General features: G+C 37.7%; 1 protein-coding gene across 1 annotated transcript in view; it reads left to right on the top strand.

The window, feature by feature from the left end:
- Nucleotides 1-12,314, top strand: part of PIBF1 (progesterone immunomodulatory binding factor 1) — a 128,334-nt gene extending 116,020 nt beyond the window's left edge. The window contains exons 16-17 of the mRNA XM_086611658.1: nucleotides 9,788-9,967; nucleotides 12,258-12,314. Of these exons, the coding sequence (XP_086467784.1) occupies nucleotides 9,788-9,967; nucleotides 12,258-12,314 (237 nt within the window). The remainder of the gene's footprint in view (nucleotides 1-9,787; nucleotides 9,968-12,257) is intronic.
- Nucleotides 12,315-17,688: the final 5,374 nt, after the last annotated feature.

The following is a 17,688-nucleotide window of genomic DNA, read 5'->3' as shown; positions in this document are numbered from 1 at the left end:
AACTGATGTTCTGTTATATTTTTTCCTGTATTGACTGTGAATATTTCCATCACATTCTGCTGTTTATCCAGCTGTGCAAAAATTTTACTTTTGTTCACTTTATGGTAGCATTTGAAGATTACCAAGTGCAAAGTGAATTTAAATGCTCTGTGAGAAATACCAAAGACAGGGAGAAGCAAACTAAAATGTTACCCTCTCAGAAAATACAGGAACTTCTACCTAATAATTTATACAAATAAGGCTGTTTTGATATATTGCATTTTTAACATCTGTTTCCTGTAAGTAGAACTTACTCAAGAAAGCATACTTCTTATTAAACTGGAATTTGAGCAAATGAATGTCACAATGACTCAGAAAAAAAAAAATGTTTGGGGATTTAGTCCTAGTTATAATTGCAAATAGATTTCTGATCTTCAATACAAAAAGTGAAAACAAAAATAGAATTTGATATGCAAGTTCTGAATTATGAGGCAAATTCTTTTCTATTTTTCTTAAGAAGTTAGAAAGATTTAACTGTTAAGAACAAATTCAAGATACAGCTGAAATAGGCGGAGATTTTTATGTATCTAAAAGGACAGAAGCTGTTCAGTGCAATGACTGGACCATTTTATTGTTGCCACAGTTCTAATGCATTCACCTTATAAAACTGGAATTAGTTTGTAGATCCATATAGTCAGAGATCTGTCAGTTCATTTTAAGTTTTTATATGCACTGGGATATAGAGAACTCCTGAATTAAATGTAGCGCAGCGAAGCTATCAACATCCTACATATGGTCTGGCGTCTTTCCTCCACCCAGTTATCAGGTTCATTTGTTTGATCAGGACATTTCATACTGTCTTCCAGTTTCCAGCTTCACAACGTGTATCCATGTGCCTGAGATGACCATATGTGCAAATCTCACACCAGAATTCTTGCTGACTTCTCATATTTCCAGTACAGCTGCAATTGAGGATGCAACTGTGTCAAATAAACTCTGCCTTACTTGAGGGATTAAACCAGGACTTGTGATGTTTTCTTAGTTGCATAGGTGGTTGTTAAAATCTTCTCTGAGCTCTGTTACGCATGTAAGTTCTACTCCTGATAGGCACAGGCCCAGAGCATTCCTCTGTTGAAGCTAAATTTGCACCATTTGTGCCACTGCATCCTATCCATCTGCAGTCATAAATAGTGGAATGGTCTGACTTATCATTTGCTTCATTTTGCTGTCACATCAAAATGGAGCTTATGTAGTGTCTTGCTACTATTTCACACTTTGTCATCATTAATATTAATGTCCAGTGTTGTTAATTCTGTGCTAATAGTCTTGGTCTTTTTTCCACTTTCAGCCAAAAAAGGGAGACAAATGATTTATTCCAGGTTATAGGCTATAGCTCTTCTGCAGCGTGTCTCTAGCTGTTTGGCAGAAATAAAACCTGTGAAGAACAGTTCTAAAATAATTCTTTGTGTGAATTGTCAGTACTTCTAAAGAGAAGACATTCTAGGTACTACTTTTGCTCGAGAGCCTCATTCCTTGATAATGACACACATGTCTCTCTAAGTGCACGCCAAAGTTAGAAAACCATACTCAAACTTCTTCTTCAGAATGTTGTATACAAGTCATTACATATGTTGAAAGGTGGAACCAGGTTCTATTTCAGTCCTCTGGTCTGTTGTTCTCCATAAATATGTCAGTGACTTGATGTTCTATGCTAACAATCTGTACAGAAGGCTTCATTTGTTTACCTCCATTTTAACTGGTGAACTCCAATGCTACTGAAGAGTACTACCAGTGTAATTGGTTTTCTTGTTTAAAGATTGTAGTATTTAGTGCCTTTTCTGTGTTTCCATTCTTTCACTGGCAATTTATGCGGTTTTCTTCTCTGGGAACACTTGTCAGTCATCAAAATTCAGTAGTTTTGCCAGAACCTGATACATTTTCTAGGAAGAAATTTCTTTTTCAGCTTCCACAATACAAGTTCTCTGCTTCAAAATGGAGTTCCAATGCAAGGTGAAGTTTGCAATCATAAATTCTATATGTAAAGCTAAAAGTAGAATATCGTTTGTCATGGTAAAGGTTCAGTTAACTGTATGTGCTATTGTTAGGGTCACTTTTGCTTTTGAGAATATTTATCTGAGTGCAGTAACCATGGGCTTTAGTGCATGAGGAAGGAGCCAGATGGACCTGACACCCATTGGCTTCTTCTGTGATGATTTTAGTGATAGGAAAAACACTAAATTTACCATCAGAATTAATTATCTTCAGGCCAGAAAGGTAGATGTGTCTTCCTGCTGAGCATTTCCTACTGTTCAGTTTGATCTGTTTCTTTTGAGATCATTGTATGGAAATTCTTTGAATCTAGAAAACATCCTTGCCATAAGAACATAAGAATTGGCATTTATGTAATTGATTCCTGTAAGCTAGTTGCTTTTTCTTTAGACTGTTATTTTGCATCTGCTTCCAGAGCATGATATTTAAATATATAGCATTTTAACTGCTTACATGAATTTACATATTTATTACTATTATAGACACACATACATAATGGTAAGTGCATTGGCAAGCTTTTGAGTGCACAGAGAGGATTCTTGCTTGCTTTGGTTATAGCTACATGACATAGAAGAAAAATCTTTATACTTGTTGACAACACACTGAAAAGAAATGGAATTACTATCTTGATATTTACTATTTTGATATCTTCTGTTGTGCTTAATGCAGTCAATTTTTGCATACACTTAATCAATTATTTACTTGATAAAACAGCATTCCTTTTTATGCCTCAATCATTTTCCATATCAGGGAGTTCTTTTTAATTTTGTTTTGATTATGAAAGTTATGATTTTGTTATAATATTTAATATTATACTAATTTTGAATTGGTTTAGTACCAAATTAGGAAAATGTAAGATGCTTTTCTGATACATGTGTGTTTGAGCATTTATCAAGGATAACAAAAACAATGTTAATAGAGATCCCTTTATAGTATCTATAACTTGAAGTACATTTACATTTTATATGACTGCATGCCTTATTTTTGCATTTGCTCATCTCTATCTTCTTGTTGCATTGCTAGTTGAAGGAATAAAATCTTATCCTTCATATTCCCAAACTGATCTTCTGTCGTGGTTTTAGGCTGATCCAGCAACTAAAACTCACACAGTCTCTCCTTCTCCAGTAAAGTAGAGAGGAGAGAAAAAAAAAACAAAGGGCCTGAGGGTTGAGACAAGAATGGAGGGAGCACCCACCAACCATGGTCCCGGGCAAAACAGGCAGAGCTTTTCTCAAAGCAAAACAGTTTATTAATGATTACTTAGAAGGACAAAGGGAAACAAAAAAAAAAAACCACGATTACTTGAGAGGACAGAAAGAAACAAAACCAGATCTTAAAACCGACACCTTCCCCCCCCCTTTCCTTTTCCTCCCAGCTCTACCTCCTCCCCCCAGCAGCACAGGGGGCAGGGACTGGGGGAGTGCAGGTCAGTTCATTCCGTGCTGTTACTGCTGCTTCTTTCTTAAAGAAGGAGTCCTTACACCCTTTTTTTCCTCTGCTCCAGTGGATCCCCTACCCACGAGGAAAAATCCACAAACTTCTCCAGCGTGAGTCCAGCCCACTGGAAACAATCCTTCCCCACAGATTGCTCCGGTGTGGGCTTTACCACAGTCTCGGGTACTTAGGGAGCTGTAGCCACTCGCTCCGGCGTGGGTCGTCACGCAGACTCCAGATGCCTCTCTGCCTTGTCGTGCACCCCAACACGACCATCCTCAGGCTCAGGCATCTTCTCCCCACGGGCTGTGACTGGGTCTCTGCTCCACCGAGGCCATCCTGGTTGCAGGGGGGCCGCCTGCCATCTCACCATCAGCCGCAGGGGAAACTCGGCTCCGGCACACCTCCTCCCGCTCCATCCTCACTGACCTGCTGTCGATGCGGCTGTTTCTCTCAGATCTCAGTCCTCTCCAGGTGAACTCAGCCCAGTGGGCACCCCGGGAGTGGGGTGCCCCCGAGTTCCCCAGCTGGCTCCGCCGCCGCCATCCTCAGTGGGCAGCGCCAGCCCGACGCAGGCAGCTGCCCAGCCGGGAGCCAGGGAGCGGGGGCAGTGCCCTCCTCCCTTCTCTGCTCGATCCTGGGCAAAGCACCTTTTCCGGTTCCTTTGTCCTGACTTAAATAGGGCAATTCGCAGAGGCGCCCTATTGGCTCAACCCCGAGGGGGATGGCAGTCTGATCTGGTGGCCAGAACTAAGCCTAACCCGGTTCCAAAACCGGGGAGGTCGCAGGGAGCAAAGCCCCTCTCCTGCCACCAGAACCAACCCCCCTCCACATCAAACCATGACATCTTCATTCTCCATTTTTCTAGGTACTATTTCAACTATCTATAATAAACAGGTAAAAACAATTTTAAATAAAATATAACTTATTTTTACTCGCTTCAAGATCAAACATTTTCATAAGAATCTCAGATTCTTATGAAATAATGAGTAATATGAGCAGATACCATCCAACTATTTTGCCTTTTTTACTTTACCTTTAAAAATGATAGACACTTCGTTGTTTTGGTTCCTTTAACACTGTTTTTAAAGCTTGATGAGTTTAATATGACACAGTTTTTACAGACTGTAATAGTTCCACAGCACACCACTGATAACATAAGGCCTAATAAATTAACAAGGTAGAATTAGGGTAAAATTCCAAAACAGAAAACATTTTAATTAATGAACATTATGGAAAAGGTATGTGCTTATCCTTTATCGGTACTTAAATATCTCATTCTCTGTCTGTGTATTGGCACACAAAATTGCTTTTTGCTTTTTTTAACTAAGGTTTTTCGACATCACAGTACCAAAAATGAATGGAAATAAGCGAATAAGTTAGAATCATAGAATCACAGAATGGTTCGAGTTTGAAGGGACTTTAAAGATCATCTAGTTCTAACACCCCTGCCATGGGCAAGGACACCTTCCACTAGATCAGGTTGCTTAAAGCCTCATCCGACCTGGCTTTGAACACCTCCAGGGATGGAGCATCCACAACTCCTCTGGGCAGCCTGTTCCAGTGTTTCACCATCTTCATTGTAAAAAATTTCTTCCTTATATCTAATCGAAATCTGCCCTCTTTCAGTTTAACGCCATTACCCCTTGTCCTATCAGTACACACCCTTGTAAAAAGCCCCTCTCCAGCTTTCCTGTAGGCCCCCTTTAGGTACTGGAAAGCTGCTATAAGGTCACCCCGGAGCCTTCTCTTCTCCAGGCTGAACAGCCCCAACTCTCAGCCTGTCTTCACAGTAGAAGTGCTTCAGCCCTCGGATGATCGTGGCCCTCTTCTGGACCTACTCCAACAGCTCCATGTCCTTCTTGTGTTGGGGACTCCAGAGCTGAACACAGTATTCCAGGTGGGGTCTCACTAGAGCAGAGCAGAGGGGCAGAATCATCTCCCTCGGCCTGCTGGCCATGCTTCTTTGGATGCAGCCCAGGACACGGTTGGCTTTCTGGGCTGCCAGTGCACATTGCCAGCTCATATTGAGCTTCTCATCCACCAGCACTCCCAAGTCCTTTTCCTCAGGGCCGCTCTCAATCCATTCTCCACCCAGCCTGTACTTGTGCTTGGGATTGCCCTGACCCACGTACAGGACCTTGCACTTGGCCTTGTTGAACTTGATGAGGTTCTCACAGGCCCATCTCTCAAGCCTGTCAAGGTCCCTCTGGATGGCATTCCTTCCCTTCAGCATGTCCACACCACCACACAGCTTGGTGTCATCTGCAAACTTGCTAAGTTATTCTGATACTATTTACAATGCAATACATGTTACTTTATCTCACTTCATGCTACATTGCTCCCATTGTTCTCAGTCCATTCATTCTAATCACTTGTTTTGAATTCTGGCTACTTTCTGGTTATGTATGCAAAAGTTTCAGTGATTCTTCTATAGTGCAAGTAACTTTCATTAAATGTGAATTAATGTGCATAAGTAAGCAGAATAAAGAATGTTAGATTGTTCTGAAATACGGACCTATGTATGTTTAGGAAAGCCTACACAAGTAGATGATCTGTGGTGAGAATGTGTGTTCTAAAAGTGCAGTTCTTTTTAACCCAGCAGTTCAATACTTCAGACGTGTGCAAAGGGAATTATGATTGCACGTTGGCTATTCAGGATGACAGTTGTTTCAGGTGAAGCAGAAGCCTGCTTCACTGATAAGGAGAGTGAGGTGAGAAATGGATTCAACTTATGACAGCTAAATTTAGGTATCTAAATGGAGGTGTCTGCAGTGAGGTAAGCATCTTACTTTGCTTTATAGTCAATAGCAGCCTAGTCAATATGGCTCATGTTTTTACAACACGATTCAGCTGATGCACCAATAGGTGTCCACTTCTGAATGAGTTGAATCACTTTCCAAGATACGCTGTCTGTAATGGAAAACTAGATTCCTAGCTCATGTGTAGGTACTTAAGTTTAGACACATAAATTTAGGTGTTACAAGCTTGAGTTAAATCCCATTTAATGCATCACAGTGCTCATTACTCTGGTTTTTGGCATTTGTGCTGGTAGGCAGAGCAGGTTAGCATCATTAACAAAAATTTATCAGGTTTCTGTGGACAGACTTTCAGAATATCTAATACTAGAGTATAGCCCTGATATTTGTTTGTATGGGTGACACTTATTGCACATAAACTGTTTTTGTGCCAGCTGCATGCTTTAATTTTTTTCTTGTTTCATCTTAACCCACCTCTTCTTGGTAACTGCATTGTTTTCCATGTATCTGCACTGCCACATCCCCACAGAATATTGTGTAAGCGAGGAGTGGGTGCTTGTGTTGCCAAAGTTTGGGACAGTGAGACCAAAGCTGTAAAGCCAGTGCAGAGAGAAGCTGGGTGAATCCACTCAGAGGTGTTAGTACTCGTAGTCCTCCCAAGAAGGATTGCTTTCTGGCTCTCCAAAGCCCTCAGACCTGGAAGCTTCAACGCAGTGACACACAGCTTGCATAGCATGGCTTGCTTATACGTCCAGAAGCCAGCGTGGCAAGGACCAAACACCTCCACAGGGAAATTGGGACATGCAGAGCTTTAGCAACGCTGTTTCTACAGCACACTGAGTAACTAAAGTGAATACTGTAAGTAAACAATTTGCACAGCTCTGCCTGGACATAGGACTGTGAACTTGACAGAGTAGAAATGTATACAAATTTTAACCATCCATTTCTCTCCACATCTTCCTTTACTTAGATTATCCTGAAACTAATACATGTCCTTCTACACAAAATATTCTTCCCATCCATTTGAACGCTATACTTACTTTCCCTGTTTTTTCTTCAAGATTCTGTTCACACTGGAACAAGTTCACATATTTCTGCTAAGCACAATCTCCAGAGCTTCTTTTTCCTTGCTAGCTTTCTAGACCGACTTGCCAGTTTTTAGAATTGGAAAATATTATTGAATCATGGTAGCATGCTAACAGTAGCAGGTAATGCTAGTGACTCTTTGTTTAGAATTTAAAAGTGAAGCTAAGAATTAAGATTGTGTTCTTGTTTCTCTTAAGCAGAGAAATCTAAAGAGATGGGTAAAAATATTGCAGTTCAAGACAGAGCTTTGCTTTCAGTATTTACGTGGTCGAAAACAGCAATTCTCTTGCAAAATGTGTTGGGCTGATTTTCTTTTCTTGTTTAGCAGTACACATACCAATGATTCTATTGGACTCAGTGTTTCCTGTGCTATTTTGCCAAGTTTGTTAAGGTCTTTCTCACTAAATATCGAGGGATTTTAGAGGAAATATTGAGGCAACTTTAGTTAAATTATCGTGGTAAATTTGGCTGTGATGCCAAAATAATTTATTCATTGTGGGCTAATTTGTCATCCCCACTCCCTGTCATTCCTTCCCATAGCTTCACGTTAGAGAATTCTCCTGTCACAGGGGAAGCTTGTGTGAGAGCTGACTCTCCAGAGCCTATTCCAAGGCTGAAAACAGACAGGGCTGTCAAGTACAGGACAGATTCTGTGAAGTAGAGAAGACCTTAGACTGCCGAGTGGATCTTGGCGCAAGAGAATTTGACCCTACACATACAGGGTTCAGCTCTGTTTCTGAAATAAACCTGCGTGACGCTTTTTGGGTTTTGCCTTCTTCAAACGTGCAACTATTTGGTGCACAGAATAAGGCAGTTTAAGTATAGGAACAGCACTTGTTAGTGTCAAAATGTTGTTTGTGTACAATTTAATCTCCTGTGATGGTGTATTTATTTGCTGTGTACTTGCTTGAGTTATTTTCATCAAGAAATTCTGTCTATGTGTCGCTTTGGCAACATCTTTGCAGAGTTTACAACTTTGAAAAACATGTTGGCATCAACTATGCAGTCCTTTTAAACAGCTGCTCTGCAGTCATGCTGTTTCAACATGCCACCACACATGGCTGAATTATGCAAATAGTTAATATTAAATGACTGAGATACAAGAACAATTTGTACACTCGATAAAGCTGGTCTGTGGAGTGTAACATCCATTCATATAACCGAGTTAGTGTGGGACAAATTTAAACGCAACAACATGATTCTTTTGACTTTGTGTCTTCTATTAAAGGCAGCAGTGGACAGAGAGAAGGTATATGGCAGAATGTTTTAAAAGGCTGAGGGTTTTTTTTTTTAACTCATTACTAATAATGCAATGAAAATAGAATGTGCATCAATGTAATTTTCTGACAAGTATTAAGAAATAGGTAAGATATAACAAATTTTGTCATTCAGCTATAACTATGAGTTACCCTGTTCTGGTTGAGAGATAAGATAGAATGTTAATTATATAGAATGCTAATACATTAACAGTGTTGCTTGTTGAAGACAACAGCATTTGTAAAAAGCAAGCAAGCAAAAGCATTAACAGTTTAAAAAATGTAAAATTGTCTAAAAATTTACTTTGAAAGACTTTTCTACTGACTTTGCTATTCTAGTTCTGCAATAATGAATGCTCTAAATAACAGTAGTACAATAAATAATAATAATAAATATTGCTTTTATACTAATTACAACCACTACATGTCGGGGAAGAGAACGTTCGGCAGTAGGTGATGCAAGATGACAAAAAAAGAGTCCATTTAAAGTCACAAAATATTATGTTTTTTCCTTTCTCACTCTGCGGTATATTTTGAATAATCTGTTTTGTTCTGATAAGTAGTAAAAAAGGTTAGTTTTTCAATTAATCCAAATTGTTTACAAAGCAAATTATTAAAATATCCAAAAAAAAAGTCTGCATTTCTGTGCTCTTGTTTTTCTTTTCCCATGTTGGAACTTTCATTTTTCACAAAATTTCTTTTCCACTCTGATCTCATTTTTGCTGTAGGTCCTCTTAAGGTTTTTCATTGGTTTTTCTTTTCTGATCTGGGTATAAAAACACATATGTATTTCTAATAATGTATTTATAAGACTTCTGTGCAAGACCCAGCACTGGAAAGTACAATTTGTCACAGTCATTCAAATGAGATTTGTAAACTCCCTCGGCCTGACAAAAAGAATTCTTTTAAATTAAATAGAAGCTTTAGTTAAAGGAGATAGTGGGTTCCTTACTACACAGTAAATGTTCTCTTTTACAGCCTTTAAGCAATACAAAATTTGAGTTGCGTAAATCCTATGTGCCTTTTTAATTTTCTTACTTTTACTAGTGTCCAATTAGTAATCTTATTACTTATGGCAAGTATATGTTCATGCTTGTTAGATTTACTGATCCACTTACACATTTAGTTTGGTGAATATAAATTTATTATTAACAAATAAACATTTAGTAGGTTCAAATGTAATTTTACTGAATAACTTAGCATTGTTCTTTTGTGGTTTTATAGGAACTAGCCACAATGAAACAGATACTAATTAGTCTGCATGGTAAACGCTATGAACAAAATTTACCTCAGCCTCATATTGATGTAATAAGTGCAACTGCAAAAAGCAAATCAAACCCCTCAGTAAAACTGCTGCCAGAACATGAAGAAGAAAATGTATTTACACCTAAACCAACATTATTTGTAAGTACTATGATAAGAGTAAGTGCCATAAGCTTTTTTTCATAATTCCTCTTACTTTTTAAATAAAAAGAAAAATGTGGGTCCATACTTGAAGGAGATGTACAACTAATTCAGCTGAATACTTGCAGCTCTTTGTGAGAATGGTCAATGTTGAGGAAACAAATTACAGTTTATGATGTTATTTAGCTACTTGGTGGTTTCTACATCTTAAGTTCACAGCAAATTAGTTTTTTTTTTTAAATGCCATTACAATATTAAGAGTAGTTAGCAAATGTTGAATAGCTGAAGGGATCCACAGACTATGTATACAATTTTAAATCTACCCTGATCAGGTATGAACTGAATGTGTGTGTGTACATATTGAGGAGCAGGAGTGAGGAAATGGGTGTATTTATGTATACTTATATTCATATATATATATGTATATTAATGTGTGTATATATTTATATATATATTAAAAAATACATGCCCAGTGTTTATACCGTTTCTGTTACTAAGGATACCTGATGTTATAAAACTCTCTTTTATTCCTTTCGAAACTAAATGTTTGGATTTAAATACTTCAAGTGGTCTGCTTCAAATTTAGTGGCTCTAGTATGTGAAAGCTTCATGAAAATGGTTTAGAAGTTTCTGACTATGACTGTGTCTGAACTGATAAATTTAAGAGAGCCAAGTTACAATGCTGAATCACAAAACAAATCATGACTCTTATCTACACTTCTTGAGGCTACCTTTTTCTAGGGTAAACCGGTTGTATCCACGCTGCATAGCATATGTGCTATTTTGGTCCAAACATACATCTGTATAATTTTTTTCTGTTCTTTTATTTCCTGGTGGAGACTTTAAAATTCAGTGTCTTAAATTAACAGTATGAGTTTTGTATTGCAGCACATCAGATACCACTTTCATAATACAAAATGTAGGAAATGGTTGCATCTCTGGGACATGATATGAGGGCATTTGGGGGTTTTAGGGGTTCAGAATTTGCTTGGATAGTGTTATGAGACTAAAGACAAGCATAGCCAGTGTTGTCTCATCCACAATCCTTTTAGTAGTGCTAATTCATACTGCCCAAACTTTGTCTTTGATGGAGCTCTTCAGTGATCCAAAACAGAGCCAAAATATGAGCTAACAATTGGGTTGTGTAGATGATCCAGGGTTTCAGTGTTTAATCTGTCTTGTCTGACTTAGAGATATAGAAATGGTGTAGGAATCTAGAAAAAAAAAAAGTTTTTACATTTAGAAATTGTAACCAATTTCTCTTAGAAAAATTCTAGTCTTTTCAGACTTTAGAGTAGGGAACTGAAAGTGGGCAGATGGCAGGGTTTCTTCTTAGGTGGGGAAAGAAGTTAGTAGTCCTGTGAAAATCCTGCCAATTTAGGTCAATTTCTAGACATTTTAAAAGCTTGCATAAATAAAGCAGATTTATTTTTGTAACTGAAATCTTCAAAATGAGACGAAGGTGGAGATTAAAATGTGATGATAACCACCACCACAAGGCCAGCTGAATAAAGTTGATTTTTAAATTGCATGGTTAGTAAGTCTTGGAGGAAAGAACAAATAGAGAGCAGACAGGCAACAGAACTAGAACAGGACAAGTTCAGGGACAACAGACAATAGAGACAGTACTCACTAACGCCAGAGATTATACCCTGCCCTGAAAGCAGAATAGTCCTTACCTTGTTCCACCTCCTTTTCTTTAGTTTTATTTCTCTATATAACCAACCACCTAATTTGCCACAAGAACGTTACGCAGTCCTGACTGCGTAGCAGTAGCCCGTAGAATTACGAAGGCAAGGCAAAGTTGCTCACAGATCGTTCTCTGCAATTAAAATACTTTCTACACTGTCGGAAAACTGACAAATTCTTTTATTTTTAATTACAATTTTTTAAGAGCTATATTTCAGCATAGAGTGTTGGTCAATTTTGGCATACCTAAGATGTCTTTTCTAAGTTCCATCCCTTTCTCAAATGGGAAAGTCAGATGATGCTATTTCAAATGAAATCTATTTATGGCACAGTTGATGCATGTTTTCATTGTGATAGATATTTTAAAACAAATCATTTGCTTCTTACTGCTTTTTATAACCTAGAAATAGGGAGGTTTTAATACAGATATGTAGTAATAATAACCTTAAATGCATAGGCTTATTTGGAACTTATTTGCATTTAAGCAAAGAACTGAATTATCACTGTGAACTACGTAGGAAGGAAAGAGGCTTTAATGTAGATTGCATGTTTTTCTTCTGACTTTCACTGTCTCACAATTAAAACATTCTTTATTTTACAGACAAATAAAGAGACACCTGTATGGTACAAGAAACTGCAGAAGAAAACACCACCATAGCATTTTTCCAAAATTATTCAAAATAATCCTTTGGGGAGCTTTTCTGTGAAGAAAGATACTTTCACCATAATGATGCCCTTTTTACCATGAAAGCAAACAACTGTTTTGGTTTTAACTGTTCTTTTATACCTGTCAAATGATCTTATGCTTCATAAAGTAATTTTTAGATCTGTTATGTGAATAAAATGTGTGGAAATAATGCATGCAATTATTTTACTAACATATATTTGAATTTTAAAAAATAAATAAACACTAGCATATTGTACACATTTATGATCTGGGCAATTAAAGGATGTGTTATTCAGAGTGTTCAAATTAATGCGTGTTTCAGCTTATTTATATTGTTTTTCTTGGACCTTTTGTTTCATGCCACGTTCCTTGCAACTATTCTGGCTCATAGAAATTTCAAAAATATACATGAGTTAGCATCAGACTATATCCTGCTTTCTATGAAGGAAATTCACGTTAGGTGGAAAAGAAAATTAATTTCTTATCGGCCTTTGTTTTGTATGGTTTGTCATTTGATACCATTTGTTCTACCAATCAGGCATTAAAAATATTCTAAAGATGCAATAAAATACATGTTAATTATCAGCACCAATACTTAATGGGCTAGATATACTTGCTCTAGTGTAGTTACATCAGTGTAATAATAAAAACAGAACCATGACGTGAGAGTACTGTAACATGTAATGGCGAAATAGATAACTTGCCATATTTAATTGTATGAAAATAAGCCCCTTCTTCCAAGAACACAGTCCACTTATTTATTCCACTTCACCATCTCTTTAGACTATAGAAAATGTCTCTAATATTTTAAAGCGCTTTTGACTGCATATGGTACATTTCTGTATATAACATAAATATAGATGATATTGTGTAAGTGACTATCTACTGGAAATATTGCTTAGATTTCATTTAAGAGGAAGCTCTTTTTTCTTACTTCCTTTTTCCTTGACAATATCTCTTCAACTGATTTATTGTTCCTACCTGGACATGAACAATAATTATTTACTGTATAATACTGAGCTATATCAAGCTTACAATTCCTAGATAGACTTTTCATTTTCCAAACAGCAGTTTGAAGCACAACAGTTCTTCCTCTGCTCCAGGTAAGCTTCCGTTTCTTTATTATTTTTTTTCTAATTCTGAGAGGTTGAGGTAGAAACACTCGCAATTGCACATCACAGGATTAAAATTGCTATTCTGTGAGTGAGGGAGGCCAAGTGTTTAAATAGAGGTAATATCTTTTATTAGACTGACTAATGTTCACTGAGGAAAAAAATACAAAAACTTTTGGGCTCATAAACCTACCTGTACAGACATTCCTGAATAAACTTTGGTTTCCTGGAGTCTAGCGTTTTATCTAACTTGTATTTTTATGTGAATAGAGTCATTAACATGTTTTTCATGTGAAACAGCTCCCATACGCAGATACTAATTTTGTAGCTTGTTTATGATTCACAGTTCTTAGTTCAACTTCCCAGACTATCCTGTTTGTCTGTTATCACCCAATAATTAATAAATTGTATTATCTAGAAGGACTGTGAGCTATTTTAGGGAAGATACTAGTTGGAATCTTAAATACTCACAATTTGTTCTCCTATATTACCATTATAGACAAATTGATGAGACATGCACTGTAAGGTGAGTGGAAAATTGGCTGCCACACCAAACTCAAGGAAATGTGATCATTGATGCAAAGTCCAACGGACAACTGGCGAATAGTAGCATCCCTCAGCAAGCTCTTAGGCAATACCAAATTGGGGGGGGGTAGTCTATACACTGGAGGGCAGGGTCTCGGAGAGACCTCAACAGGCTGGAAACTGGATCAACAAGAACCTTATGAAGTTCAACAAAAGCAACTGCAGTCTCATATCTAGGATGGAACAACCCCATATGCTGGTACAGGCTGGGGTCTCCATGGCTGAAAAGCAGCTTAGCAGAAACAGACCTCAAGGTCCTAGTGGACAACAAATTGAACATGAGTCAGCAATGTGCCAGCCAGCCACATCCTGGGTGGTATTAACAACAGGATAGCCAGCAGATGGAGGGAAGTGATCATTTCCTTCTGTTTGGGACCACATCTGGAGTGTTGCATCCAGTTTTGGGCTTGTTCAAGACAGACGTTGATGTATTGAAGTGAGTCCAGCAGAGATTCACGAAGATGATCTGGGGCTGGAGCACCTGATGTAGAAGGGGAGGCTGAAAGAACTGGACTTGTTCAGCCTTAAGAATAGAGGGCTTAGGGGGGGAACTTGTTGCAGTCTCCAACTACCTAATGGGATGGTGCAGAGACAACAGAGCCAGACTCCTCTCAGAGGTGCACAGGAATAGCGTAAGAGGCATTGGACACAAGGCAGAGCACTAGAAAATTCAGATAGCAATCCTGGAAAATGTTTTTACTGTGAGGGTGCTCAAATACTGGAACAGGTTGCCCAGAGAGGTGATGGAATCTTCATCCTTGCAGATATTCAGAACTCAACTGGACAAAGTCCTGAGCAACCTGATATAATTGGACCTGACTTTAAGATGGACTATATTATTGATTTTCAGAATTCCTGTCCAACCTAAATCACTCTATATTTCTAAGTATACTGATATAAGATAGTGACATTAATTTACTTCTTACCATTCAAAAGACACAAAGCATTTAATTCTTCCATGGAAATACAATACACAACAACATTTTGATGCTTCCAGAATGAATTCTGCATGGTAAATTTCTGTGTCCTCCAGGCAGCCTGATTTTCTAAGAAGGCTGACAGAAAATTAGGCTGATTTGTGAAGTTTTATTGACATTTAAACAGTTCTTCAGATGAGAGAGTGACATATTCTGGCAAAGTTGGGGTGTTTTTTAGAAAATTACTAACAAGGTCCATCTTTACATTTGCAAAAATAAAAACAATTTGTTAGCATATACTGATAACACACAATGCTGTTGGTAAATTCTTGTAATCTACATAGTCCCCGTGTAAATTTCAGTATGTAATTCTTTTTCCAGTTCAAGACTTAGTATTTTTCCTGTGTCTCCTCACTAAACTCCAAGACTATAATTAATTATCTAGGAGGAGACCTTCTAAGCTTTTCATGTGAAAGCTAGAATGTCACTTAAATATAACTATTCAAATGTGAAATGCCCTACAGGAAAAATGAATGAACCTTTTTGCTCTTTAAGTAATGAGAAGGTTCTGTTGTGTTACCTGTACAGCATTTTTACTGATGTTATTTCCCACAAACATAGTTGTCAAATGAATTATTCCAAAATTCTTCTTCATGAAATGGTCTGTGCAGTTTCCCGTTGTAGTAGCCCTTGTGTAAATGATGTGTGAGTCAAAAATAATGAAGTAAAGAGAAATTTCTAAGGGTAGTCATGCATGTAAGCAACTTGTGACTGAAGTGCCCAACCCAAATATTCATCCTCAGTTCCTCTTTTTCAAACCAAAAGAACCAAAAATAGAAAAATCTCTATCCATTATTACATTTCTTGGTACATTAAGTTGGTGTTACTTAAGTGATAAGTTTCATAAATACATGGGCTGAACAGGAAAGAAGGAGGGACTGTTGGTTTAGAGCAGGTTAGGATTTATTTTTTTTAACAGTATAGTTGTTTTCTCACCTTTCTGTCCCTTGCTAGAAGCAAAGAAGCTCTAAAGCTTCAAGGAAATATCTTGTTTGAGGAAAAAATTGAAAGCATGAAATGGCTTTTTTTAATAAGGACCTAAACTTTTAAGGCTTGTTGCTGAATCCTGTGGTCATACTTCACTGGCGTTGTAGTTTCAAAATATTTTCTGTGCAAAGAAACGATATGTCACTGGGATTTGTAGTCTTCCTCCCCTTCAGCGCTTTCTTTACAAAACAGTGATGAAACCTGGTAAAAGAGGAACAACTGTAAATTCAAATATTATTTTTCTGAATACTTGTCAGTATCTCTGGGATATGATTTGCGACCTCTCACGCTTTACCTGTTATTTTCCATTTCAGTTATCCTTTTGTATGATACCTAGTTCCAGCAAAAAAGGAACGCCAACTCTACTAAACCTCTGACATCTGCAACATGGTCAGATAGAATTCTTTAGCTGCTGGTGTGCGTTCATCAACTTCCATGTCTTTGGAAGACATGACTCGGAGAGCATGACTTTCTAGAAAAAAAATAATACTTTTTTGAAGAAGTGTTTATGTTATTATGTATGTGCCTCAGTCGTCAGTCTGTTGCATGTTTACATTAAAATAGATTTATGCACAACAGTTTAAGTGTGCAACAGCCTGTCATTTTTCAGGCTTGGTGTTATTAGGGAGGTCTACTGAGGAAAGAATTTATCTCCCTGTTAACATTGCATTTGATAGAACACATGCCAGACTTACTAGTGAGTCAAAGAAGTCTATCCCTGGTATTCTCTTATCCCAAAGAACATTGAGAATCTGTATTCATTCTCGACCTTTGAAAATGAAACAAGTATCTCTAGAAGATCAAGTTTTGCTTAGTGTCTTTGGGCAATATTATCCCCTTCTTAAATTCCTAGGATTGATTGGGAACTCTTGACCTTTAAAACGCATACTTCCGTAGCTTAATTAAGGCAGTTACACTTCGGGTATTTCAGGCTGAAGCTGGGCAGCAATCAGGAGCAGTACAAGGTGCTAACTCTTGGGGACGGCATCGCTAGAGGAAATGGGCAGCAGTTGGGAATTACGGAAGAGTGAGTGGCGGGTATTGCAGAAGCTTTTAGCAGCAGCAGAAGTAGGTATGGCTCTACAGATGAGAGATCCTCTGCAACTCTTTAAGCCCTCTACTGACAGCACAAGAACCACCAGCTTCGTTCCACAGAGCTAATTTTGCAGAGCTCCCTGGGTTTCTTTCCTCACTGATAAGTTTTTCATAACAGTAAATGGCTGTGGGGATTTTTTTTTCGGTTTTTTGTTTTTTCCAGAGAGAGAGACTCCTTTTTTTCAGGACTTTGAAATCCAGCAAATTTCATCCCCTTGAAAGCAGGAAATGGCAGAAGTACTAAATGCAAAAAGTTAAGATTGAGCATGGAAATAGCTTTTACTCAGAAACTTACGTGTTTTCATAGACTCTGTGCCCTTTTTGAAGATACTACAGAAATAACCACTGTAAAAGAGAATGCCGCTTTGATTGAAGCAAAAGAATCAACTTTGTTTGACCATGAATAATTGAAGTCTTTGTGTTAATGCTTCTTTTAAGGAGTAGTGGATCAGTAAATGTAACTTAATTGCAGGAAAAGTCTTATGGATGGAATTTATGACTGTATTTCAATGAAAGTCTTTTCATTTTTCCTTTTGGTTAAATAGAAGAAGGATTACTTAGATTATTCAGTGTTGCAGCCGAAGTTGTTAGCAATTCCCAGGGCTCCTT

Source organism: Tauraco erythrolophus, chromosome 1, assembly GCF_009769465.1.
Source record: "Tauraco erythrolophus isolate bTauEry1 chromosome 1, bTauEry1.pri, whole genome shotgun sequence".
NCBI lineage: Eukaryota > Metazoa > Chordata > Aves > Musophagiformes > Musophagidae > Tauraco > Tauraco erythrolophus.
This window is presented reverse-complemented; position numbering and strand designations above follow the sequence as displayed.